This window comes from Mycteria americana, chromosome 5 (assembly GCF_035582795.1).
Source record: "Mycteria americana isolate JAX WOST 10 ecotype Jacksonville Zoo and Gardens chromosome 5, USCA_MyAme_1.0, whole genome shotgun sequence".
In the NCBI taxonomy this organism is placed as follows: Eukaryota; Metazoa; Chordata; class Aves; order Ciconiiformes; family Ciconiidae; genus Mycteria; species Mycteria americana.
The window spans coordinates 30,682,913-30,709,532 of record NC_134369.1 but is presented as its reverse complement, the minus strand read 5'-3'; the positions used below and the strand labels follow the sequence as shown (position 1 = coordinate 30,709,532).

The 26,620-nt window shown below is 46.9% G+C and overlaps 1 protein-coding gene across 1 annotated transcript; it reads left to right on the top strand.

Moving 5' to 3' along the window:
• The first annotated feature begins 1,250 nt into the window (after positions 1–1,250).
• Positions 1,251–23,226, top strand: CRY2 (cryptochrome circadian regulator 2). Its single transcript, XM_075502710.1, has 12 exons — positions 1,251–1,477; positions 4,424–4,532; positions 8,024–8,166; positions 15,373–15,557; positions 16,887–16,975; positions 18,041–18,181; positions 18,675–18,986; positions 20,063–20,214; positions 20,366–20,568; positions 21,045–21,134; positions 21,657–21,798; positions 22,283–23,226. The coding sequence occupies exons 1-11, from the start codon at positions 1,260–1,262 to the stop codon at positions 21,794–21,796; spliced, it is 1,782 nt and encodes a 593-aa protein (XP_075358825.1). The 5' UTR covers positions 1,251–1,259; the 3' UTR covers positions 21,797–21,798; positions 22,283–23,226.
• Positions 23,227–26,620: the final 3,394 nt, after the last annotated feature.

Genomic DNA, 26,620 nt, shown 5'->3' with positions numbered 1-26,620 from the left:
CTGACGTCTCTTCTGTGTTTCCTTCTACCTGGTTTCTTAGTTTGGGAAATCATGCCAAGAAGCAGGAATGAAACTTCTCATTCCCTCTGCACTGTCCCCTCTGACCGAGAGCATGCTCTGTCAAGTGGCCTCTCTCAGGGAGCAGCAGCTTGGCCTCTGCCTCTGTGACAGGCAGGAGGGGAAGAGTTACTCTGAAGCACTTGCTTCTGTGGGGTGGAGATCCTAGTTCATGGGATTTGCAACACTTGTCCTCCTTACCCTCTGTGTAAGGGTAGGTTTGTGTTTAAAAATGGGGTTCTTACTAATTAGGCTTGTTTTGGGGGACCTATTCCATACCTGCTTTGGATCCCCTCTGGTGTTTGCAATTTGTCTTTTGGCTTGTTCCTTTTAAACACACCCCCACGGCCAGCTCAGTGAATCCCTCACTCCCGAAAAGCCTCGTTTTGCTTAGCTGCATCAATCCCTTTACTTGAAACTTGCTGCTGAACAGTTAGTTCTGCAGAAATCTCTGCCTTTCCACCTGGTCTCACGCAAGTGCCATCTGAGGTTGCTCTACAGCTGTGACTTCTGATCCCAGGGGTCAGCAGCAACATCCTGTGGTCAGCTGTGGTGTTGCACCGGCTTTCTAAACCCCTGGCCCCTTTATATTTAAAGGGTTATTTGGACAGGGATGCTGGGCAGTTGATGTGACTGCTTTGTACCCTGCCCCATGGATCCTACATGACATGCTCTGCCCCCATGCATGATGTCTGGCCACTCCTACAGAAGGACACTCAATTTCTGCCCAGAATATGTTCCTGTCTAATTCTGGGGGGCTCCTGCTCCAGGTTTCATGACCACAGGTACCTTCTCACTCCTTTTCGGTGCCTGGGTGCCATTTGGGGTCCTTGATTTTTTTTTTTTTTTAATTTTTTTTTTTTTTACGGGAACTGACATTTTTAATGTTGCACGTACTGACTTGTAACGGCCAAATTTGATGAATAAAGTCGGGGGTGGCTCTCTGGGTCTGATGAGGGGTGGGAGCGACCTTTGCAGCCTATATCGCCGTGGCGGGGGGACCGGCGACACCCTCTGCACCCAGCTCCTGGCGCGGCCGCTGGGGGGCGGCAGAGCGCCTTTAGAGCCGCGCGCCGCCCGTTCCGGCTCCGCCCCGCCGCGCTGATTGGCTGTCGACGCCTACGCGTCGACAGCCAATCAGCGCGGCGGGGCGGGGCCGGAACGGGCGGCGCGCGGGGGCCGCGGTGGTGATGGCGGCGGCGATGGCGGCGGCAGCCTCGGGCCCGGCTCCGGCTCCGGGCCCGGCTCCGGCTCCGGCCCCGGCCCTTTGCCGCTCGGTGCATTGGTTCCGCCGCGGGCTGCGTCTCCACGACAATCCAGCGCTGCAGGAAGCGCTACGTGACGCCACGTCCCTCCGTTGCATCTATATCCTGGACCCCTGGTTCGCCGCCTCCTCCGCCGTGGGCATCAACCGCTGGCGGTGAGTGGGCTGAGGAGGCGCCGGGCCCTCAGGCCACGGGTGGGCCCGAGGGGGACCGGGCAGGCTTCGGGACGCGCCAGGTGTGGGCAGGAGCGACGGGACTGGCGGTGGGGAGGGCTCCCGCGGCAGTCGGAGCGCTTTTGGGTGCAGCGGCTGGGCCGTGGCGGTCAGGCCGCCGCAGCAGCGGGAGCAGCACACACGCTGCCTCGTCTGGCCCGGTCCACGTATTGCGGCCCCCGGTCCTCTCCGTGCAGGAGAGAGGTTGCCTTCCCCGGTTGGCCTCGCCACGGTTTTCACAGCGGTGTTGCCCGACTGTGTGGGAGGGTGCCTTCAACTTTATGTAATGTCATTAGACTTTCTCCTTACAAGCTGGCTGGATGTTTGAGAGCAGCAACCGATGAACGTTTTGCTTTAGAAATGCTTTTTCCTGAATTCACAGACAAGCGCAAAGAACCCTCAGAGCTGTGTGACCGTACCATGCCTTCCCTCTGCCCTTCGGCTGGCAAGTGTGCATAGGCATGTGTGCATGCCTGCCTTCTCATCCCCCAAATTTTTACGGAAATACAGTTTGGCTGCTGCTAGGAAGGTAGCGATGAAGCTGTTTGGGCTCTTCCCCTCTCTACAAATGGGAAGATGTATGGGGTGAGTCGTGTCTGTGCAGAGAGGAAGACGTTATGTACTGGTGGCCGGTAACATTACATAATGCTATTCTATGAGCTGCCTAAACATTTGGAAACCCAATCCACGTAGGGATTCTTCTCTGCAAGAGTCCCCTGCATACAAGCGAAGCAGATCTCTCCCTGCCCTCACACTAGGGGGTTCTGGACAGGACAGCCACCTGGCTAAAAATCTTTAAGTGCTCTTTGAAATGTCATGTGGCTGTGTGTGTAAGGTTAGGGAAACTGTAGTTGTAACTGATTGCCTCTTCTATGCATCTTAGCTTCATCTTAGAGGAATGGGATAGCATGGGTGATTTCTAAGCATTTCTAGAACGCACATCAGAGAATGGCTTAAACATTGTAAACGTGCAGAAATGACCACAATGTAGATGTTCAAGTTACAGAAAATTGTGGATTCTGTTACTGCATTAAGCAGTAATCCTAGAAGCCTGAAGAGATCTTTCCATAGACCAGACTTTCTACAGGCAGCAGCAGACAGAAATGCCTTCCACGTGCTGCTGTTGTTGCTCACTGTCCTCATTTGGAAGAACAAAAGCAGTGTCCCCAGAAGATTAATTCCTGATCCATTTAATCCTTGTTTGTTTCCCCCAACATTGCAGAGGAAGGGAAGCAGGGTAGTAGTTTTATTTATGTTGTAGTTATGGAATATATGAGCAGGTAAAGTTTTTTAAAATAATGTTTTCTTGGAGATGTGTAGCTACTGCAGATGTCGGAAATTAGCACCACTGGCTGTTAGGCAAAAATGTATTAGCAAGTTACTTGTATTTACCAGAGTTCCATTGGTTCCCACTGAGAACCTTGGCTTTGTTTTACTATTTCTTTTATGCAATTACTCGTATTCAGAGTTCTGTGTTCCAAAAGCAAATGTTGTGTTTTACCTAGCTCCCAGAAATCTATCATGTTGAAAATCCCTTATTATTTAACTGCAGAGCATGTGTGAGCCATATAGGACTAACCCTTGTTTAATTTTTAGAACACCTTGGAAAGTTGATATTCCTGTTTAATATATGGAAAGTGGGCTGGGGGTAGGGGAAAGATTTGTTTAGGTTACCTGGACCTGGTTCTGGGTCTTCTATACCTCGATACTGGGGCCTTCTTTCCATGAACCCAGAGTCCCTTTCTCCCTCAGGAAGTGCAGAGGGAGCTTGTTCTATCTCAGAGCTTGCAGTTCACATTATGGGCAGCGCAGCTGAGGAGAGAGGAAATACCCAGTTTGCAGGGCAATTGTAGCTTAGCTTTCCTATTAGCTGTGCGTGGTCTTAAGGGAGCCGATGCAGATACTCATGTCTTGCAGGTCACGCTGCAGAGTGGGCATGTAGGAATGAGGGAGAGGTAGAGGTTGGCAGGCTCACTTACAAAGGGTTGTGAATTTGCCAGCAGTGCCACGTGCTGTTGCAGAGATTAAAGTTTTAAAGCTGGTGTCTTTTGCAGAGTTAGACAAAACGAAGTGAAGTTACAATGTAGGTGGGGTGACGTGTGGCCGTGAAAGTAAAGATGATATGTTTGATGTTTTATAGCATAGTGGGGGATCAGTAAGACACACCATTAAATGCAAAAAGCACTTAAATGCTTTTTTACAGTTTTGGGGTGGGAGGGAAGAGATTAATGTCTTGGCATGCTCTCAGCTTTGCATCTTCGTGGTGGAAGATAAATTGCAGTTCTGTTTGCAACTATTCTAACTACAGATAATTCTTGCCTTGGGAGATCTTGGTGCTCAGTCTCATGCTACTGATGAGCTAGGAGTGTACATTCCTCTGCTGTGACATTGCCCGTTTGTAGCCAGAACTGTAAAACTTGCACTGTTCTTGTAGTAATTCATTACTTTCCTTGGAGTAGCGTATTGACATCTTTCTACTTCATATGCAAAATCCCTCCTGCCCCATGAAAGAATATACTGTAGTGAATTATATGATTTATGCTTTTCTCAATGTTGTAATGTGGAGAGAGCAGCTGGCAGGGGGGTGCTGCCAGCTCTGAGAGGTAACATGGGAAGGGGGTTGCAGGAAGAAGAAAATCCTGGAAACCTCTTGCATCTGGACAAGCAGGACATGCATATGGATGGCTGGGAGCTGGCTGGTGCTGCAGTCTCATAGTAGTTGGTAGACAGACCAGGGATGAATATGAATTCTTGTTTTCTGTTTCTTGTCCTAACTTTCAGTTTGATTTGGTGGTGCAGGTTTGCTGGAGTTCATGCAAATTCTCCTGGTTTGTGTTTTAGGTGTAACTGGACTGACTGACACTAACTTCCGTTGTTTCTTCTCTGCAGATTTCTGCTCCAGTCTCTGGAAGATCTAGACAACAGTTTAAGGAAACTCAACTCTCGCTTGTTTGTTGTGCGAGGGCAGCCAACAGATGTCTTCCCAAGACTCTTCAAAGTAAGAGAATAAAGTAATTTTCTGGAGCATAGTGAAGAAAAACTGATGTCCTGATGCTATCCTTGTTTTCACTTGCTAATGATTTGCTAGTTGTTGGAGATCCCCTCAGCTTCTCTTTAACTAATTCTTCACTGTAACAAACTCTTCTCTTTAACTACAGCTGACTTTAACTGCTATCCATAAGGGCCAGCTTGGGAGCCAGATACACTCTTGAACTCAGACTTGCAAATAAATTTAATAATAGGGTGTAACCTAGTACCAGGGTGCTTGAGCCTCTCTTTTTGGATGGTGGTCTTTGCCTTTGGTTCTGTAAGTCAGGTCTCACAGGGTTGTACTGTAACACGCTGACTCCTCTGTGTTGAGAACTTCTTCCCTACTGGCCATTTTCTTCCTGCAGCTTTTACTCGGGAAGACTGCTATGTCCATATGCCTTTACAGACAACTGAAAAAGCGTATTGATCTGTATGTGAATTGCAGATAGGGCTTTGTGTTAAAATTTCAAAATTCAGAAGCTTTTATGTTAGCTGACCTTCCTTTTCTTCTTGTGTTCAAGGCTGCAGTTCAGTCAGCTTAGCAGAATACAGCTTGGGTCCAAGCTTCCTGCTGACATACCATTTAGGACGGTGGAATATGCAGTGACCTCGGTGGTCGATGATGGATTAGTGGGATACATTTCTAAAGTGATATGTCAGTGCTGCAGATTGCGAGAGACAGGGCTGGCAAGAGCATCTCCTTGAATATCAAGGTTCCTCAAGCAGTATCATTCTTCTCTGTCCTGCTCTAAGATTGTATTTCACATTGTCTTTGAAGCTTTTTGATGGTGTCTTTGCTAGAGTGACAAAGGAAAAAAACATGGTTCACAATAGTCTTATGAGTTGGGTTTGTCATGTGGACTGTACCTTATGTACGGTTGACAAAACTAGTGTCCCCGAAGCCTGCTATAGACCAGATGCTGAGAAGGAGAGGTAAACTTGAATCTATACCCTGCTGCTGTAAATGGTCCTGATGTGTATTTTCTGGAGGAGGGCATTACTGGGGAGGGGAATTGGATTATGCAGGTCAGAAGGGGGACTGATTTATTTTGGCTTCTGCATCTTGACATGACACAAACTATGTGCCGCTTTTAGCCTTTTCAGAGTCTGGGTTATTTTTATCTTTTGATCTGCAAATAAGTTCTGGCTAGTAGTAGTCCATGCCCTCCTTATTTTAGTTCAAGGTATTCACAGGATAATTAAAAGTTTTTTGGAGAAAAATGCCTGTTTTGGTCAAAGAACAAAAAGTAGTTGGCAGAGTCTGAAGTTTGAGAGATGGTTGTGGAATCGGCCAGACCTGCTTTTTGCTGCAATCTGAGTTGATGAATATCTTAGATGTGTTCTAACAGAGCTGAAAAGAAGGGGGGGTATGCTATTGTATAGTAAATGTATGGCTTTCATGGGAATTCAGGCCTCTCCAGAGCTGCTGCATTGAACAGTGAATTAGCAGCAGCTCATGCCTTGCTGTCAGCTGTTGTGGAGAGGAGAGTTATGTCACGTGGTAATGCAACACTTAGACCTAATATAATTTCTGCCCTTGCTGCCAGTAGCTGAGCTATGTTGTCGATAACAGTCGCTGCAAAGGCACTATTATGCATGGATATCGTGAGCAGTGTACTTGTTAGCTCTGTGTTAACCTTTGCAGAGTTTTTTTTGTCTCACTTCCTCTGAACAAACATCTGTAATTTTACCTCTTCTGTCAAAGCAAAGTGTGTTGTTTTTTCACTGAAGTTTGCTCACAGTCCCTTTGGTGTAGTGGGTTTTTTTCCCCCCTACAGTTTTTCTTTGCTATAGGCTAGATACTAAAAGACAAGTCAGTAATGACTTTTCTTTTGTATTTCTGCAGCAATTTATTGTCATACAATTTACTGTTTTCTGGCTGGTTGTGCTCTGCTTCCTGTGTGCTACTGTAGCACATAGGGTGATGGGCTTCTCAAAACTGTACGAAATAGCTGAATTTGGAGTTTTGTATTCTTTCCTAAAATCTGTTAGCCTTAAATTTTTTTTTTATTCCATTCTTTTCTTTCAAGGCAGTAATGTGTGTTTCTTCAAGACCAAAGCCACCTTTTCCAAGCCTTCCAGCTGATACTGTCTTTCTTATAAAAGAGAAGTTTAAAATTAAGCTGTTAAATCACATAGAAGCAGGGCAGGGCCTGGAACATGTCTGTCCGACCCATGCTCTGGGTTATGGATGCTGTCATGTTCTCCTTCTGAAAAAGGAGTGGAGGACCTCTCTGAAATGTACATTCAGTGGTACATAACTGTTTTAGTTCTCTGTCTTAATATTAATTTCAGGATTGAATCTGAAAGTTTAGAAAAGAAGGGGGCTTGTACAGTTGTTTTCTGCTTCTAAATTCCCTTCCCCATCTTTGGCATTATTTTTAATGGTCTTTAGTGAACTAATCACATTTGTTCTTTGTGCTTTGTTTCTGATTCTGGTTCCAAGGTGGAAAAGACTGTCCTGTATATACAGAGGTGATTTAGACTGTCTCACTTTGAGAATGTGGTTCACATCTTAGTTGTGTGAGGGGTTTTTTAAGTGTCTCTATAGATTTCTGGCTGTGTTTGACTAAAGTGTTTGCTAAACAAATCTGTGGGCTGCTGTTCTGCTTGATGGATGTCTCAGGAGGGTCGCTGTGGAAACCATTAAGCCTCTTCTCGTAGGATTCATTTTCTGAGGAAAACTAGGCCATAGTCTTTGAGAGTAAACTGTGCTCTGGAAAAGCCTGGAAGAGTCTGACTGCTATTTCATAAGGCCTGTTGCATGTAATCTGTGAATGATCTATTAAAGGTGTGAAGATACAGAATAAGTGCATGGCACACCTAGCGTGAAATAACTCCCCAAAGGTAGGACTTTAATTTAAATCTGAATTGCACTATCATACTCTACTGTGCTGACCAGAAAGGTTCACTCAGTTGCCATCCTTTGTCCTGCATTTCCCACTATCCTGTTTTTTGTTGTTGGACATTGGTCCTCTATTATGTGGTGGCTTTAAAGAGACATTGGGAAGAACTTAGAGTATGTTGTTTTACTTAATGATAGTTTCCACATAAAAATACGGGGGTTTTGAGCAGAACTTGTATTGAAAGAGTTCTCTGAAATGCTTTCTCTGCAAATGCTGGAGCAGGATGGTAGGGTTACTTTGGACAGCATGTGCAACAAAACAAGGTGTTGTTAAGCTTGGGGACTGAGCTGTAACCAAAGAACATTAATAGAGAAGAACTCAAACCTCCTCTTACGTGTTTTAAACCTGACATATAGGAATTTGCATAGCAGATGACATGTTTGCTAGAGCTGATAAAATTGTTGATTCTTTGGTTATCTCGACTCCAGACTGCTGTTCCTCACAGTAACCTCTCTAAGCTTCAAGGACTTAACACTGGCCAGGAATTCTGACATCCTCATTTGGTTAGAAAGAGTCTTCTGTTTGACCGCTGCGTGTATTGTGTTTCTTGCAGGAATGGGGAGTCACTCGTCTCACCTTCGAATACGACTCGGAGCCATTTGGTAAGGAGAGAGATGCAGCTATCGTCAAACTGGCCAAGGAGGCTGGCGTTGAGGTGGTGATAGAGAACTCCCACACCCTCTATGACCTGGACAGGTACGGGGAGAGCAAGGGCAGAGGTGCTGCCTGGGCTAGGCTGGGATTGTCACGTCTGGGAAGACTTCAGTCTCCTCGATTACGTTGATCGCTGTCATCCTGTGTGAGCCTAGAAGGTGTCAACAGGATTACTCTGCACACTCGCACTTTTGATTAGAGCACGTCAAAGTGCTGACAGTGACGTGAATGTACAGAAAGGTGATGCCTCAAGCTTATTAAACTGTACTTGACAGTCATTTAAGTTGCTTAGCTGTGTCCTACTGATTGCTCTCCTTGAGCATGTCCTGACTGCATGGACTGCTTTCTTTGCTTCATTGTAATAAAGGTAGTTGAGCTGTTGTCTCAAACAGGTTATGAAGGCAGGGCTTTTAACTGATGGATGTGCCAGGACAGCTGGAAGAAGTAGAACAAGGTAGATTGGGGCAAACTTACCTTATTCTAAAACCTGAATGCCTTGTCTTTGTTGTGTATTTGCTATGGGGGAGCCTTGCCTTTATGTTGACTTTTATGTATTTATATGTATAATCTCCATATATGTATGACCTCCTTAAACAGTGGAGACAGTCTTTCAGCTAAGATAAGGTATGCTTGATTTCAACCATGTTTCAGTACTAGTCTTACAGGTTGTTTGCGGGGTGTTTTTGCCAGTAATGCTCAATGTAGATTTCCTCCTATAAATCTTTAGCATCCATAATTTCCTATGGGAAGGAGCTTTGCAGTTAGCACATGCTGTGTGGAAATGTTTGTCTTTGGAGTGAGGGGGATTCTTCTTGAACCTCTCTTGTGAGCAGACACTGCTTTCTAATTTTTGCAGTAGAAGAGACCATGAATACTTATTACATCCTCAGCTCTTCAATGTCAATGCCCCTCACATACTTCCTCATGTCATCTTTGTCTTTTCCAAGGTGGAGAGTCCTAGTTTACTTAGGTTTTCAGGTGGAATCTGTTCCATATCTCTTCTAAGTTTTGTCACCTTTCTTTATACTTCTGGGTATTTCTAGAGATGGAGAGCAGTGGTGAAAACTGTAGTTAGCGTTCAAAATGAAGGAGCGACTTGGATTTGTATGGTGCTATAATGTTTCCTGCCTTTTTCTAATAGTTGCTGGCATTCTTTTTGCTTTTTCTGAGTGCTGCTAAACACTAAACTGATGTCTCGGGGCTTCCTTCCAGAATGGTCGTAGCTGTTTGAGAGGCTGCTACTATATAAGTAACTTCAAGATTGCATAGCCATGCATATGGAGAAACAACATGACCAACACTGCATTTCATCTGATATTTTTGTCAGCTGGTCATGTGGTGTATGGGAAATTTTTAAGTTGCCTTTCATTTTTAGCTATCCCAGATAGCTTCTTGCGTCAGTGAACTTTATCATTGTGGTCTTTTGTCACTTCCCAGATAATTTATGAATAATGTTGAGCAGCACAAGCCCTAGCTCAGCTCTGTGTAGGATTTTTCCTCCTGTTGGAAAAATGGATTCCTACTGTATCTCAAAGAATTTTCTGTCTGCAGGGACCTTTTCCTTTATCGCAATTTATCTTGGTTTCTTTAAAAATTTTCAGTGAGGGATCTAGGCCAGATGGCTTCTGAAAATTCAGGTAGAGTATATCAACTGAATCTCCCTTGCCCCAGGCTCAAATGTCATAACAGATTTTGAGACACAAATTCCCTTTGCCAAAGCCAAATTAACCCTCCAGCATATTGCATATACCCATGCATTCACTGATTCCGTTAGTATTTTCTATCCATCTGCCTAATGCACATATCAGACTTTCTATTCTGTTATCCCTCTGATGCCCTTGAAATGCTTTTTAAATCTGGAGTAATATTTGCTTTTTTTTCCCCCTCATAGTATTCGGACAGTTGTAAGGCAAGTGTTACATGCAGCAGCTATTAGTTTGGGTATTTCTTGATGTCCTTTACAACTCCTGGGTGAATGCTTGCTGGTCCTGGCAAGCTGTTGCTGCTCAAGCATAGCTTTGTTTTGTGGCGTTTCTTCCTGACCTCCCAGTCTGTGACATCTGATACATTTCCTTAAAGAGATTGAGTGGCAGTCTCCCCAGGTACCTCCATAGTGAATACATGTGCAAAACTAAATGCATGGTTTTTTGCTGTGGTGTTGCAGTCTCTGCTTTTTTTATGACTTGATCACCTCTTGGCCCTATAAGTATCCTGGAGTGTCTGTAAAGGGATTTTTTTTATTAACTGTTTATGCTTTTTTTTAAAAGGTTTCTCAAACTTTCATTCGTGTTGGGAGGTGCAAGGAGGCTGCTTTTGTGGCTTTTAAGTTAACCTACAAGTTTGTTTTTTTCTGTCTTTATTTGGCCTCCATTTTTCTGAGGGATTTTTCCTATTGTCTTTGATGCTATTCTTTAATTGTTTTGACTTTTGTGATCTTTCTGAAATATTTTTTGATGGTTTGTGTGCATTTGTTGAATCTTTTTTTTCCCCAACGTTATCTTCAAATCATCTTTCTGTTGCCTGTCGGTGTTTTATCTCTCAGCTTGTTCTTTTTGCTTAGCGCCCTTCCTTATTTTTATGCATTTCTCTTTTTGAAGTAAAAGCCATTATGCTGCTGGAAGCATGTTAAATTGATGCATGCCAAAGTCACAGTTAGAGCAGGCAAGTGATAAGTAACATTTTCAGCTATACCTTAGTGCTGCCTAAGACCAAATAATGAATTGCCTTTCCTTGTGGGTTCCTGATTAATTGTTCCATGGAGCAGTCATTTATGGCAACTAGAAAATTGTTTTTTGGCAGGCAGCAGGGTGTGACAGCTACCCAGTCTGTCTGGAGGCAGTTGAAGTCTCCAGTTGCTCTGACATTTCCTGGTTCTTGGCATCTCTGGCATTTCTCAGCAGGTGGTAATACAGTTCTAGTATTGTATTTCTCCTGGAAGCCTCTCTCAGAGTATATCGCCCTCCAGTCATGTTACCCAGTCTTTTAACTCATGGTATGTGTTGTCCCTCTGCTCAGCCTACTGTTTTTCCTGCATAATTAGTAACTTGGTGGTAGTGTCCTACTTCTCATCTTTCTTTAATCGAGTTTCCAACAAGATTGTCGGGCCTGGTTTTGAACAATTTAGACTAATCTTTCACTTCTACATAAATGATTCCAGCAGTCCTTCTCTCGTCCTGTGCACCGAATTCCCGGTACCACCACCAACAGCTCCTTTTAAACATTTACAAAGAGCCTCTTCAGTTAACTTCTGAATTTGATCAGTTCTAACCAGTAGGAAGATTACAGTATGTTCCTTGTTGGCACTGCCAGCATAGCTGTGTGATTATCAGAGCACGTTTCCCCCTCCTCTCCCCCAAAACAAGGAGAGGGCTATAGAAAATCAGCATCAGTGCTGGAAAATACTCCTAAGAAAATCTAGGAATTCCCAGTCAAGATTAGCGATGTTCAGATTGTAGAAGTCAGACAGAAAAGATAATCTCTTGGGTATCAGCTTAGCCTGCTCAAAGCCTTTACTTGACAATTATTCTGTCTGACAACTTCCAGCTGACAGGTTGTTTTGTCCCTTCTCTGGATATGCCTGTTTTCTCCTCCTTAGGATCTAAATCCTCTATAGTCTGCTTGCTGATGGTCAGCATTATGGTTTTCGTAATCCCAGGCAGGCCTGGTTTATTCAGGGGGAGCGGTTTAGGTCAGAAAAGAACACTGTGAGCCTGTATGTTTGTAGAATGCATCAGGAGCAGCTTTTCCTCAAATACTCTAGTCTAAGGCTGAAATGATAGATAAATGCGCTTTAGTAGGAGCGCGTACTAACTTAAAGGAATCAAGCACTGGGGAAGCGTGTATATACCTTGGTGGTTCTGCAATTCATAATTATGCTATGCCAAAAAAGTGATTTATTTCCATCTAAGAAGGTTAAGTCAAACTGCCTGCCAGATCTTGTTATCCCTGTCTGTCTTGCATGGTGCTCTCATGTCAGGTGTTTTCCCCTTGCGCTGATACTTAGCCTGTCATCAAGTCACTTCATCTTTCATATGCTCGTGTGTGTGATTCTGTGGAAGTTGAATTGTTCGTCCTTTGTCCAGCGTCTGTTGTGTGGAATATCTGGTGGTTATCTCTCTGTCTCCTCTTTGAATCTGTAGAAATAACCCTTGTCTTATGCACACGTAGCCCTACACGAGCTCTGTGGAGCGAGGATTTAGATCAGAGCAATTGCATAAGCTGGCGAGGCTAACTAAATAGTCTGCGTGAATTGGTAGTGGGGTGCGTTGTTGAGCAGCCTGCTTGCCGAGCGCTGGCAGCCAGCTCTTCCTTGCGCGAGGAAGCAGGGGGGAGCACATTCAGTCCCTTGCCAGAACTGGGCCCTGTCATTTGCAAGCGAGCTGAGGTGTCAGGTTTTTGAGGCGAGCGGCTTTCCCTAGCCCTGTAGCCATCCTGCTGGGGCACTGCTGTGGAGATGTGAGTCAGAAGCTGACACCTGTGGGGGTGTGCATTCAAGGTCTGCAGACACTCTGCTGTGACAGGTGACTGACTGCGGGATACCTTATAATCCTAGCAGCACCAGAACTACGTTTGGTCAGGTTTTGGTTGCCTGCTTTCTTGAGGAAAGTGTGACTGACAGTCAAAAAGACCCTCATAACTTCTGGCATCCAGGTACTACTGCCAGGTAGCGCTGAGCAGTATATTGCTAGTCTGGTAGCACAGCCATTTTTATGTGTGCTCACTAACACCGGAAAGGTTAGGTTTTGTATCATGAATACAGTGATTCTGCTCTTCTCTGTTCTGCTTCAATAAAACTAGAAGAATAACTGCCACGTGTAGTCAGAGAGTTGCGCTGGGGAGACGGATGAAATGGGAGTATTAAATCCTGAGGAGGGTCCTCCCTTTTTCTGTCATTGGGGAAAGTCCTGTGAGATTGTACTGCCTGCATTAGAAGGACAAGTAGGAGGAAGGAAATGGCTCCTGCTTGGGGGGCTTTCTGTACAAACCTTTATACAGAAGGCTGAACAGCACTACAATACCCAGTATGTATCGTATAATATCCAATATTGTACAATACCCAATATTTGATATTCTTTTCATGGCAGTATTGTGAAAGGTTCAAATTTTGTTGCATAATGCCAGTGTCAGGTGCTGTGAAATGTGCAAATTGTCCTAGTCCTATCTCTTCAAGATCTGTGTCCCAGATCCAATAACTGCCTGGCTAGGAATTTAGGAGCTGTACTAGGTAACTTCAGTCGTATTCACGTTCTTGAGGATGTCAAATACAGACACTGGCATCCACCTGCAAGTTACAGCGATTTGCTCCAAGTAACTGTCCGTTCACAAAAGTTTTAGCTGTGGATCTGGGATGTGGTGTGGATCTCAGACTGAGCTGCAGTCTCAGCAGACCCGTGGAAGAGGACTGAAACAAGAGGCAGTGTTAAAGAAGTGGCTTCCCCGCCCCCATCCCCAGCACCTCAGGGCAAACACCGTGCAGCTTTCTCACGTTTTTGCTTCCAAGCACTGAATTACTCTGGAAACAAGCGAGCCTCCATAGAGTGCTGTAACCGGAAATGCCTCGCTTCTCTTCCAGCGGCAATGCTGATTTTCTGGGGATCTCTGTGAACGGATGGGCTTGTTTGGGGGCCCCAGTGCTCAGAGCAAGCTGCAGAGAAGATCGTGGTGGGTACTATTCATGAGAGTTTGTGATCTCTTACTATCTCTGGGGCGGTACACAGAGACAGCGGGCCGAAAAGTGCACGCGTGAAAGCAGAGGAGATGCTCGCTGGTTTGAAGGTGCAGGACCGGGTGTGTTGCCTGCAAGGCTCCCCTCAATGCACGTGCTTGGAGGGGTGGCAGAGTGCTGCGCCCACACTGCGATCGTGTTTATAGCCTCGCACTCGAAGCGTGCAGGGTCTTGCACCCTGTGCTCACCCTGATTGCCTGCCCTTCCCTCCCTGTCCTGTTCACTAGTGTCTTTTTCTCCCGATGTGTACAACTTAGACGCAGAAAACCGGGAGGGAAGCGCAGGGAAGGCTTCCTTTTGAACCTCTGCAACCGCGCTGCCTGTGTGAAAGGCTCCCCTCCCCTCGGCTGCCGGGGTGTGGGAGGCGCGGGCTCCCGGCCGGGGGGCGCCTGGGGCCGGGCGGGGCGGGCCGGGCCGGGCCGGCTTGGCTTCCCGCCTTGGCGCCGCTGCGCAGCGCGGGGAGGCTGGGCGAGTGCGGAGCACACGTGAGGAAGCGCTCAGGGCTGGGGAAGGCCCTGGGCCGGCATGTCGCTCCTCCTCGCTACACGTGCGGCTTCGGGGGGAAGGGAAGGCACATGGCGTCCGCCGAAAGGCTCGGCTTTGAGCCCAGCCCCTTGCATAAGCTGTTGACTGTAATGGGTGGGGAAGGCTGCTCTGCTGCGGCTCCTGTGTGAGCTGTGGGGTTGGCTGCCTCAACTTTATGTAATGCTGGCGATCCCTGTGCTGTCTGCTTTGCTGTTAACTCCTTCCTCTCCCTGCAGGAGAGGGGTTTAAAAATGGCATCTTTCACCCTGGGGAAGCTTACCTTGTCCAGGGGGCTTCTCAAAGCTCTCTGTCCCAGGAGAAAGGAGACTGCATGACCCTAGCGGGCTGTGGATGCTTAGTGAAGTAGAGGAATGGGGAACTGTGGCTGTCTTTTCCGTAGCATGATCTGACACAGATGAATAGCATGAGACAGATCTGCTCGTGACCTTACAGCGTGGGGGGAGGATGGTGATTTCTCTACTTACGGGGAGAGAGGAATGACGCAAACTGGGATTTGTCTCATCTGAGATAGGTGGAGGAGGGGTCACTAACAGGCTGGGACTTTTTGTGTCAGACGGGGAGGAAGTAAGGTCAGAATCAGGTTGGGGCATCACACGGTGTCAGGGGAACGGATGCAGGTCTGGGATTTGCCATCGTGGGGAGACAGAAAGGCAGTAACCAAATTGAGGTTTCATACAGGGGGCTGATGAGCTCTGGGAGAGAGATGTGATGTTAAGCCTGATTCAGCTGGAGCTGGTTTGGTTTTTTTTTCCCATGAAGATTAATTAGCATGTGGGGTTTTGTTTTCTGGTGTGTTTTGTTTGTTTGTTTTTAATATCATTTTGAGGGATGCATCAAGTGCAAGGTAGGTCTATAAGGAGTTCTGTATCCAAAGTGAAGGGCTATCCTGAGCAGTGATAGTGGGATGCAGTTTGGCTGTCTTGTGTCTTCTGTGGTAGCGAGGCTGTGTTGTTTCACCTTGCTTATCTTGTCTCCAGAATAATTGAGCTGAACGGCCACAAGCCACCCCTCACCTACAAGCGCTTCCAGGCCATCATTAGCCGTATGGAGCTCCCAAAGAAGCCGGTGAGCACCGTAATGAGCCAGCAGATGGAGACCTGTAAAGTGGACATCCAGGAGAACCATGATGATGTGTATGGGGTCCCATCACTGGAAGAGCTGGGTATGTGTTGAGAGTGAAGGCAAGGGTTAACTGCCAGCTGAAACGTGATCTAGTGAAACTGTTTCTGATGGCTGGCATATGCCCAGGACAACTCCAGTGTTCTTATCTGACCTGGGCTGCCTCTAGCCATAGAAGCAGCCTAATGTGTTCAGTGAGTGCTGGACCTCGTGAAAACAGACAGCTGTCCCTTGCACTAGTGTCAGTGCACAGCGTCCCCTGTAGCATTGCTCTGAAACGCTCTGCATCTGTCCTTATGTTCCCTGCTATACTGAGCATGTAACCACTGTATCAGTGTCTCATGTCCTCGCCAACTGCTTTCCTCCTACTGCCATCTCTGACACGTTGTGTAACAGACCTAAAGAGGTAAACTAACTGTGTACCAGGCTTAGATCATTTCATTCAGTTATTGCCAAGCAGCACCAATTTGGGAGCTTAGCAAGACAAAAGATATTACAGAAACTTCTTTCGCTCATCCTGCTATGCCTTATGGTCCTGTATCTTTCTTGGAGAAGGAGGATGAATAGAGAGCTGAGGCATGAGGAATGCAAGGCCTACATCAGGGAAGTGAATCTAAATAGGATTAATGCAGAATACTGTCTACGTGTGTGTGACTGGAGGCTCCATACCAACTTTGTAGGAGTATCACCTTGTACCTTAAGGCACAGTTTCAGCAGTCATGTAAAAGCGGAGGGCTTCAACCCTTAGGATACTCCTCTTGTGCAGTCCTGGGTAGATCTGCTTGCTTTATTGTCTGGCCTAACGCAAGACTGCCTGCAACCTTACACTGCTCTGCTTGCTGCCAGGGGAGGCTCCTCAGTCAGCCCAGAGCAGTGCAGGGCAACTGCATTATTACTTCCCCTTTTGCATGAGTTCTTCAGCACGAATCCACTGCCTTCCCCAGCACCCACTTTCAGCAGAATAGGAGCACACAGGAGCAGCCGGGCTCTCTTGTGAGCTGCTGGTGTCCATGGTAAGGTATTTTGTAAGGCAGAGCTATGGGGCAGATGTTCCTTTGCTAGCTGCTCTGGCCTTTGGAGCAGAGCCCTGTGGGTAATGCTGACACACGAGAGAGAGTTCTGGCATATGAGCAATGGGAAAAGTCCCCAGAAGGCTGCCTGAAGCATTGCAAGGAGAGGCTGTTGTAGTGCAGTGTTATGAGCAGGCTCTCTTCGTGTTCCACGTTATTTGCCTGCTGTAGAAGGACTAGAGCAGCAAGTAAGCCACGTTCTGCAACTGCAGCATGTAGTGTCCTGCTGTTATTGATGCTTAATCCCATCTATACCCTTTGTCTAGGCGTGGCTTCAAATATTACAAAGTTCTTTCCCTCAGGCTTTCCTACGGATGGTCTTGCCCCTGCAGTTTGGCAAGGAGGGGAGACGGAAGCCTTGGCACGGCTGGATAAACACTTGGAAAGAAAGGTAACCCCTGTTACTTAAGTGGCGATTCCTGCAGGCTGTGCCTCCAAACAAAAAGCGTTGAGTGTTGGCCATTGCTCTGTTTCCCTGCTCTTCCTAGCAACGGTCACAGCATTCGCCTCTGGAAGGGGTGTTTGGTGGTGTTAGAGTACTTCTGTGATCTTGGGTCGTGTGTGGAGCAGGGAGCTCTTGGGCTTCCTCAGACCCAAAGAAGTAGAGCTGTGTATTAATTATGGTGCTGTTTGAAGCACATAGGATTCCTTTCCTTGTTTCTGCCCCTCAGTTTCCTTTAGAGGAGTGCAAACTTGGAAACTCTCATCTAAGTTGCTCAGTCCCTCCAGCACACTGCACATCATCTCGTTTTGTCTTTAGCTGAGGTGTTGATGCAAGTAGATGCTCATAAAAGAATGCCTTCTCCTTGTACATGAGCCTGTTAATATGTTGTCTCGCTGGCTGGCATTCCTTGAGCCCCTTGCTGAAATACTCGCATTTTTTTCTATAGGGCATGTGTTCTTGATTATAGTGCACAAGGCAAACAATGTCAGAGTAATGAAAGATGACCCAGCTGCAGAGGCGTGATTCAGTTTTAACCAATTTTTATCTTTTTAATTCTGGGTGGCTTGGTGGCAGTTGTAGATATCAAAGCATAAATTCTTGTGCTGAAGGGGGAATAAACTGTCAACATAATACTCCACAAAAAGGTCTGAATTTCCCCAATTTTCTTGTGTGGAATGAGATAGACATAAACCTGGACATAAACAATTGTGTTAGCTTGTGTTCCTAGGAGCTCTCAGGATTATTAGCTCCTGTGTGTAAAGCAAATTTAGTCCTTTACTTGGCCAAAATGACTAGCTGGTTTAAATCCTAGAGCAAAGGTTTTGCATTTCTTGAATGGGGTGTGGGGGTTGGGATTGCCCGCTTGAGGTCTCTCCCAGCAGTGGTTGGAGGTAAATAGAAGAAACTCTGCTGTCAGACCCGAGTGGCCTCACTATCTGCACAGAGGCCTGCCCTTAGCAGCGTCCCACAAATTTTGGGGTCCTCTGGCTCATTTCTCCCACATATGTCTAGGCATGGGTTGCAAATTACGAAAGACCAAGGATGAACGCCAATTCATTGCTGGCCAGCCCTACAGGACTTAGTCCCTACCTGCGTTTTGGCTGCTTGTCCTGCCGCTTGTTTTACTATCGTCTCTGGGAGCTGTATAAGAAGGTAAGACAAAAGGTTCATCTGGAGAGCAGGCTGGTTTTGAGCATAGCATGATGCTGGTTCCCAGACAGTGTGCCAGAACAGCTGCAAAAGTTACTATTGCCTCACTTGTGTTTGACTGTCAGGCTAAGCTTGTTGCTACTACGGAAGAGGCTCTTGGGTGAGGAAAAGTGATTCTCCTGCATATAGTCGAGCAAACCTTAAATCTGACAGTACCCTGTTCTTCAACCTAGACTCCTGTGTCATGAGCCATGTAGAGCTGTTTGCTGTTAGTTTTGGGCCATTCAAGTCTCTTGTCAGTGTATTGAGTGAGCTAAAAGCAGCACTAACTTTACCACCTGGGGTTTCTGGTGAAGGATGATCTGGAACTGAGCTCCTTTATGGTAGTTGTCAGTAACTGACTTGGGAATTATGTAGAAATGCATGGGTGGCTTACAGCTCAGCTTAATGAAGCCAGTCCTCCCCTGCTTGTGAATACCCGTTTCCTCCTCCACAGGTAAAGCGGAACAGCACGCCCCCCCTCTCTCTGTATGGACAGCTTCTGTGGCGGGAGTTTTTCTACACAGCAGCCACAAACAACCCGAAATTTGATCGTATGGAGGGGAACCCCATCTGCATCCAAATCCCCTGGGACAGGAACCCTGAAGCCTTGGCCAAGTGGGCAGAGGGCAAGACAGGCTTCCCTTGGATCGATGCAATCATGACCCAACTGAGACAGGAAGGGTGGATCCACCATCTGGCCAGGCATGCGGTGGCCTGCTTCCTGACCAGGGGCGACCTCTGGATCAGCTGGGAGTCAGGAGTCAGGGTGAGTCTGGCATTTCCAGAGGCTTGCAGGAGGCCATAAGGAAAACAGTCTCCCTGGCACTCACTGTAAGGATGGGCACACAGGTATGGCTTTTGCTTCGCATGTAAAAGTTGTGTGGAAGAGAGGATTTGCTAGCGGGCTCTTGGCCTGGCAATGGCCTGACTTCTTTCTGCCTTCTACTGTGAGGCTCTGACAGTATCAAGAGTCTCCAGTAACCATAACTAAATGTTAGTGGGACCCACTGGTAAATATGGACTGGGGTTTTGGGGGCTTTTTTATTTTTTTGTAAAAGTTCTCTCAGTCCATCTGTTTTCTTTGCAAGTTCAATGTCAATTTATAACTGGACCTTTTTCCTCGTTGTATAATCCATCACTGTGCCGGTCAGGGAACGCTCCATGACTGTGAAATCTGAGTCTAGAGTCTCTCAAGGAAAGAGGTAAAAGACCCTCCTCTTGGGCCATCTGAAGGGACAGACAGCTTGAACCTATAGGTGTACATATTGCCCTACGCAAAAAGTGGAGGCAGGGGCATCTTGTCACAAAGCTGACAAAGCAGAGCATAGCTGAAAGTGCGTCATGGGGTCAGATGCTAAAAGCGCAGCGTCTGTGCATGGATGTGAGCAAGTTACTGCTGAAACCTGTCTGCCTCTCAGTGGCAGTGTGCTCTGGGACCTTCAGAGGGGTTCTTCCTTCTTGCTTTGGTGCTTGTTCTTCTGTGCAGCATCTGCCTGCTTCCCACAGTTGGTGCTTTGCACTTGTTACGCCTCCCAGGTTACAATCAATACCCGAGGCTTGCTGCAACACTAGGTAGTGATTTAGTCTGTAGCTGCATGAGAGATAAGCCAGCCCTTTATCAGCATGAGCAGACAGTGCCTCCCTATGTGAAAGCAGCAGGAAGTGAGATATATTGACCAGCCGACTGGCTTCAGCCAGCAGCTGGCCTCTTTGCTGCTGTCCTGGTTCCTAGGAGCTGTTCTCACAGCTCAGTGCCTGCCACTTGAAATAGCACCTTGGATCCTCGTGCCACAAAGTCCTGCCTAGGGAAGCTCTCACTGCCTTTTCCTCCAATTGCTGCAGGTGTTTGACGAACTGTTGCTGGATGCAGATTTCAGCGTAAATGCAGGCAGCTGGATGTGGCTTTCATGCAGTGCGTTCTTCCAGCAGTTCTTCCACTGTTACTGTCCTGTGGGCTTCGGACGTCGCACAGACCCCAGTGGTGACTACGTTAAGTAAGTGATGTGACTGGAGCTTCTTTCTTGCTTGATCTGTGAGCCTAAGTCGTTCAGTAGCTGACAGGCACATGGCACTTTCTGTGCATTGTGAATGCTGGATTGCTGCACTTGTAAGTGGTGTTTGTGTGTCTTTTTACTTGTGTTGCAGGAGGTATCTGCCCAAACTAAAGGGCTTCCCATCACGATATATCTACGAACCATGGAATGCCCCAGAGTCCGTGCAGAAGGCAGCCAAGTGCATCATTGGGGTGGACTACCCCAAACCCATGGTGAACCACGCAGAGACCAGCCGACTGAACATTGAACGCATGAAGCAGATCTACCAGCAGCTGTCGCGCTATAGGGGGCTCTGTAAGTACCAACAATTGCAAAAGATTGTGTCTTTAATAGGAGATAAAATGGTGGGAGGAGGGGGTCATGATTTAAAATAGATAGCACTTGTCTCTGTGGCCAGTCCTTGCAAGAGGAAGCAGTGCCTGCCAAAGCTGCTGAATCAGTTTCCAGGGAGAGCTCCATTGAGCTCTTGGACAGCTAAGAGTGGAGTTGGATTAGTTTTGAGAGCTGGTGATGGCACGGCACCATCCATATGTCACCAATGGTCCGGTCTTCACTTTGGAAAAAAACCTAGGCAGAGCATCCTAAATAAATATGCTGCTAGATGACAGTGTCTGTCTGTGGCCAGCACTGGGTGAGCACAGCTCTGAACTCATCCTGCTTTGGGATATGGATGTGCTGGTTGGTGATCACTAAGGTGTTGCCATGTGAAAGGCTTCTCCTGCTCCAGGTGTTTTTTGTTTCTTAACTATGGTACTCTTGCCTTTCTCTAGGTTTACTGGCATCAGTCCCTTCGTGTGTGGAAGATATCAGTGGCCCAGTTGCAGACTCAGCTTCAGGGCAGGGCTGCAGCACCAGTACAGGTGAGTTGGAGCTATTTGTGTGCTTCTGAGATAGTTTCATGTTGACTTAAAGGCTACAGGCAGGAGAGAGAGATCCTGTTCTACTAAGAAGAAGACGTGTAGCTAGGAAAACATAGATCACATTCACCTTCCTTTAGGCTTTCTTCAGAAGTCCCCAGTGAGCCTTCATTCCTAAAAGGGCTGAAGAATAGGAGTTCATTAAAGTGAATCTTTTATTGCCTGTATGGGATCATATGCAGCCACTTAAGGGAGAAGTGCAGATCAATGTAGGGCTAATCAAGTGTAATTAAGCTGTCCTCTGTCAAAGGAGGATACTTTTGTGTGTGTTCTGGAGGACTTAATTATTCTGCTCTTAACAAAGTTTTTTCCAAAAGTTTTTAAGGAGGCTGTGGCAACATCTCTCTGTGCTTATGCACTGCATGTTCTTCTTTCTCCCGGCTCTGTAGCAGGTTAGGCTAGGGCGCGTTTGTGAGGAGGTCTAAAGGCAGGGGGAACATCACAGTGACTCTTCTTCCTCTACAGCGATGAGGCTGTCACAAGCAGACCAGGCTTCTCCAAAGCGCAAACATGAGGGAGCAGAAGAGCTGTGCACTGAAGAACTGTACAAACGAGCCAAAGTGACATGTCTCCCCGCTCCAGAGATCCCTGGCAAGAGTTTATGATTGTGAGTAGTCCCTGGTGTGATCTGGCCTAAACTACCTTGTTCTGGCAGCTAGCGAGGCACAATCTTTTCCTCCCTGCATTTTAATGAACAAAATGGACTTGCTTGTGGAGGGAGGTGGCTCGTAACTGTAATTCCATAGCCCTGTAATTTGGCAGTGGTCTGCCCTCTGGTTGTTTTGCTTTTGCTTGACAAGCTGTTAACTCAGTTGTCCAGCAGAGAGCAGTACCCTGTTAACAGAACAATCATAGAGCACAGTTGTTCATAGGTTTGCTCTAGTGAGGCTGCTTCTCCTTCCACAGAGTGGGTTTGCAGCCAGGTTTGCCCATGTGGTGAGGTTACGCGCTAGAGGAGGGGAGCAAGCAGGTCCAGTCATCTGCCTGAAATGTTCCGGATCCAAGGAGGGAGGAGCTGGTTGCATGTTCTGCCAACTTTTCAGTAGGAGGGGGAGGTCAAGGCAAATTCTCTCCTTTGCTTTCTCCTACAGCCAGCGACAAGCACCTTGCAAGTGAAGAGTGAGAGTGCTGAAGAGGTGACCAGAGGAGGAGGGACTGCTGCCACAGAGGGACTGGAACTTGCCGTCCACAACAGAAAATCTGGGGTCTCGTATAAACATGTAATTCCAATGGCTGCCACAGAAGGGCACTGCGTTACCTGTGCTTGGGAATATTTGGCTTTCTGGTCTCCAAAGAGCCAAATATGTCTCTCCTCAGCCATGCCCAAAATCTGCCCACATTTAAGGGGGCAAGAGCCTTTTGTCAACTTGTTCACTCCCAGGTGTATCTTTCTTTTCTGACAATGGCTCAGTACATGTGACTTGATGCAATGATGTAGGGAGCAGCATCCGCACATCTCAGAAATAGCGAACATCCTTTCTCATCATTAGTACTAGGCAGTGAGGTGCACTAATTACTTCAAATTATAGTAGGAGTTGAGAAGGAAGCTGTAACAGTGTCAAAAATAGAGTACCCATCCTACAAGAGAACAGGAAAATCTCAGTATCTCTTTCATTAGGCTAGACTGACAGGGATGTAAATGCTTTCTGAGTAAATCAAGGTGGTACTCACGTGGGATGGAAACGAAATGAAGGACAACTGTAGCACAAGAACAAAGAGATACAAACTGTCTGTACACCTGAAGGGCACTTAAAACTTTCCCTGCAGAAGAATCTCACTGCTGCAAGGTGAGCCATAGCACTGTTGCCTGGAACGGGCAGCTTCAGAGCAGTTTGACATTGGGGGGGGGGGGGGGGGGGGACACAACGACAACACACTGTGAGAGAAGGAGGAATTCTTCAGAGAATAAGGTCATGCCTTGATATGAGTAAAGCAGTCTCCCGGAGGCTTGCTGGCCCAAATAATAAGGGAGCTACACCTCGGCCCTGCACTCTACAGCATTTCCTTCCCTGAGTGAGAGCTCTCTCAAATGGAGGGACCAGTGTGTGGTGTGCCTGTGGAGTGCCTCATAGAGGATGTATTACACATCAGCTCCTTGAAGTGAGTCTTCCTTGGGCTCAGTCCGTTGTCCAGTCTGTGTGGATGTTTGCTCTTCCCTGTATCAGCATCTGTGTTTTGAGTTTCTATGCAGTATACTCCTGTACCTCATACCCTGCGCACTGCTCCTTCTTGCCGTTTGCATTCACAGTGGTCCTTTATAGTCTAGCAGGACAACTGTGTAGCTTTCCTGGCTCTTAATCATACACTCCTTGGCCTGCTCCTGTTACATGTCATTTCGGTACGGTGCTGGCAGAGCACCTCTGCTTGCCTTCCCCACCTAAGAGGGCAAGGGAGGGTAGTGCTGCAGAAGAGCCTCTTTTTTGGCGTTTTTCAAGAGGGATTAGATCGAGTAGCTAATCCTGTGCAATGGGCTGCTGTTGGCACTGTTTTCATTTGCTGTCCAAAACCTTTCATCCCCGCCTGGCACAGACAGTGTGGGGCTATGTGAGCTTATGCAACTAACAGCTTAGGGAGCACAGGAGTTGTCTCCCGCTCCTGGATAATCAGATTCAGTTTTGGAGCCCATGTTTGAACACAGAGCAATGGGGCTGTGAATAGAAACTGACTCAAATGTATCTGGGAAACCTGGAGTGGTTGAATTGGGTCTGTGAGTTAATTTATTGAAGAGCTGAATAACCTTTCCTTCCCACTCATCTCCCTGGGGCATTGACCCTAGATTCCTTTTCTCAAGGGAATCCATTGGGCAGACTGACCAAGTAAACAAGAGTCACTTTTCCTGCCCTTACTTTCTTCTAAACTGCTATTCATAGAGTCTGCCTCGTGGATAACCCAGTAATCAACACGTTTTGTCTCCTTCAGTCTGACCTTATTCCCGCTGTCTTGAGGGTAAAAAGGTATAAAGAAAAAGAGACCCTCCCTCCCCACCCCGTCTTCTGCTGCAGAGAGAAGAAAGGGGGAAGACATGCACTTTGTACACTTAGATTACAGAAATTGTGACTTTTGTCATTTGGAGAGTTTCATGTTTAGGCAATGGTCTGTAAATAAGACTTTTTTATATATATATAAATGTCTTTAACTCTCTCTTTGCTGTCATCCAAATTATTTCGTTTGGTAAGTGGCATTTTTGGGGCTGGATCCACGGGGGCAAGGAGCCAAAGGGTGGAGAGGCAAAATCTCCTAAGTGATCTCTTAGAAGGCTTTGTGGGTGAGGAGGAAATCACATTTGCAAGGCTTCTGTCAGCACCTGTGATGTGGATGGTGGCACCTGGAAGAGCTGCAGTTTGGGTAGGAGAACTGGGAAGGACACAGAGAAACACAAGGCCAACCAAAGACACCGGAAAAACTTTGTGCAAGAAACCTGTTAAGTAGGCTGAGATTCATCCACTCTGATATCCTTTCCCAGCTGAAACAATAAAGGTGTGTTAAACTGTGACAAGGAAGTAGAGTAGGGGATGATTGTCCACCGCTTTCTGTAACGGTTCGGGTTGGCTGTGTTCGATTAAACTACAGGGTGGCAGATGGAACAAGGCTGCACCTTCCTTAATTTTTTGTGGTAAGCTCTTCTGTAGTAGTGGGTGCTAACAGTTCGACTGAGTTCAAAAATGCTTGATCGGTTCATGGGGAAAGAAAAGCTATCGATAACCGTTAGTGAAGATACCGTCCTTGTTTCAGGAAGGAGCGGAGGATTGCTGGAGGCTCAGATAAAGGAAGCATCATGAAATGGATGCCAGTTTGGGGATTTCCATTTCCTGGGATAACGACTGTGTTTTGTGTCTCAGGGCTAGGTGGCAATACCTGACCTGGTGCAGGCACAGTGCGAGTGAGCTCTCTGCCTGGGAAGAGGGAGCAGTTTGGTTTTGATGCTGTGAGAGTAGCGGCTTTCGGGATGTTCCACAGGGTGGTGTGGAGGCTCCTTTCAGCTGAGAGGGTGGGCGCTGGGGCAGAGAAGTGCTACAGAGCTATGAACAATGTGAACGTTGTTCAACATGGGTCTCCTGTCAGTGATTGAGCCTGTTCTCTTGCAGTTCTTCAGCTAAGTCATGAAGTGATACTAAATACACCATGACTTAGCAGACTAGTGACTAGCTAGGACGCAGTTGGATTCTGCTTGTGCATTATGCCATCCTCAGTGCTCCTGTGTAGACCCAGTTACTGGAATTTGGTTTTTTATTTTTGGAGAATTACATGAGGTACATTATTTCCTTAGTAACCAGCAAGATTTTAGGAATCGCAAACAGCCATGAAATTTCTCCTCCAGGTTTGGCAATGGGGCTGATCTGGAACAGAAGTTGCTAGAGCCTTAGCCTCAGTTGCGTATGTTCAGATACCACCAGTCCAAATACCAGCTAAGCGATTATTACAAACAATCCAACAAAGCCAAGACACAATTTTAAAACATTTGGCATATATAAGCATTTAAAATTTGGAGCCTAATTTGTTCGGCAAGTTTGATATACAAAAGGCTGTTTTTGAAGATGCAAATCAGGGCGTTTCGAAGAGGCGCTGGAGATAAAAGGGCATGTCTGGTCTACAGGGAGAGCAACGTGTACAGTGAGTTGGTTAACTGAGTGAGGGTGCGGTCAAGGTTCGTGCTATTCCTGACTTCTCTTGTGTCCAGCAACGACCTTGACCTCACGGGCTTGAGGAAGTAACACTTCAGTGCTTCAAGTGGCTTGTACATGACAAAAACCTTTTGAAAATAGCAGCCCGTGCCTTAGACAGTGAAGAGCCAGGATGACAGCAAGCTCAGCCCAGCTTTCTCTACCCAGAGTGCAATAATGTAAATGAAACCTGGAGAGGTTGGGTTTGAGGCTCCTTCTCTGTGCTGGCCAGAACATCTGCTTTCCCTGTCAAAGGAATGGTGGTGATGCGGCTAAGGATGGAAACTGGCTAACCTTGGACTTCTAGCAGAGTGATTGCCTGCTCCATGTGCTGGTGCTTGGGGAAATTCACCTCCCCCATGTCTCTTCTGTCTGCACAAAGAAGGAGCTGGAGTGGCTTCAGGTGGGGCTGTCTGAAAGGTTTGAAAGTAGAAAACACACCTGGATATGAAGGGATGGGAGCCAGAGCTGTGGCCATGGGGGCAGAGGGGAAACTGGAGCAGTGAGAAGGATGGCTGATGGAAAGCGAGCAGAGTGCTAGTCTGGTATCACAACTGCATCGAGGGGGAGATCAGGTGGTTCAGCTGGGGGAGAGAAGCAGGAGAACCTCTCTCGGCATGTAACCTTTCCTCAGGTTTAACTTAAGGCTGAGAACAGTTGCTCTGAAGTGAACCCGATGGTCAATGGGATAATTTGAAAGAGGCAAAAAGACGACAGATGCCTTGGGAGCAGAGACGCTGGCTAGGACAGAAGCTTAGTCTCTGTTTT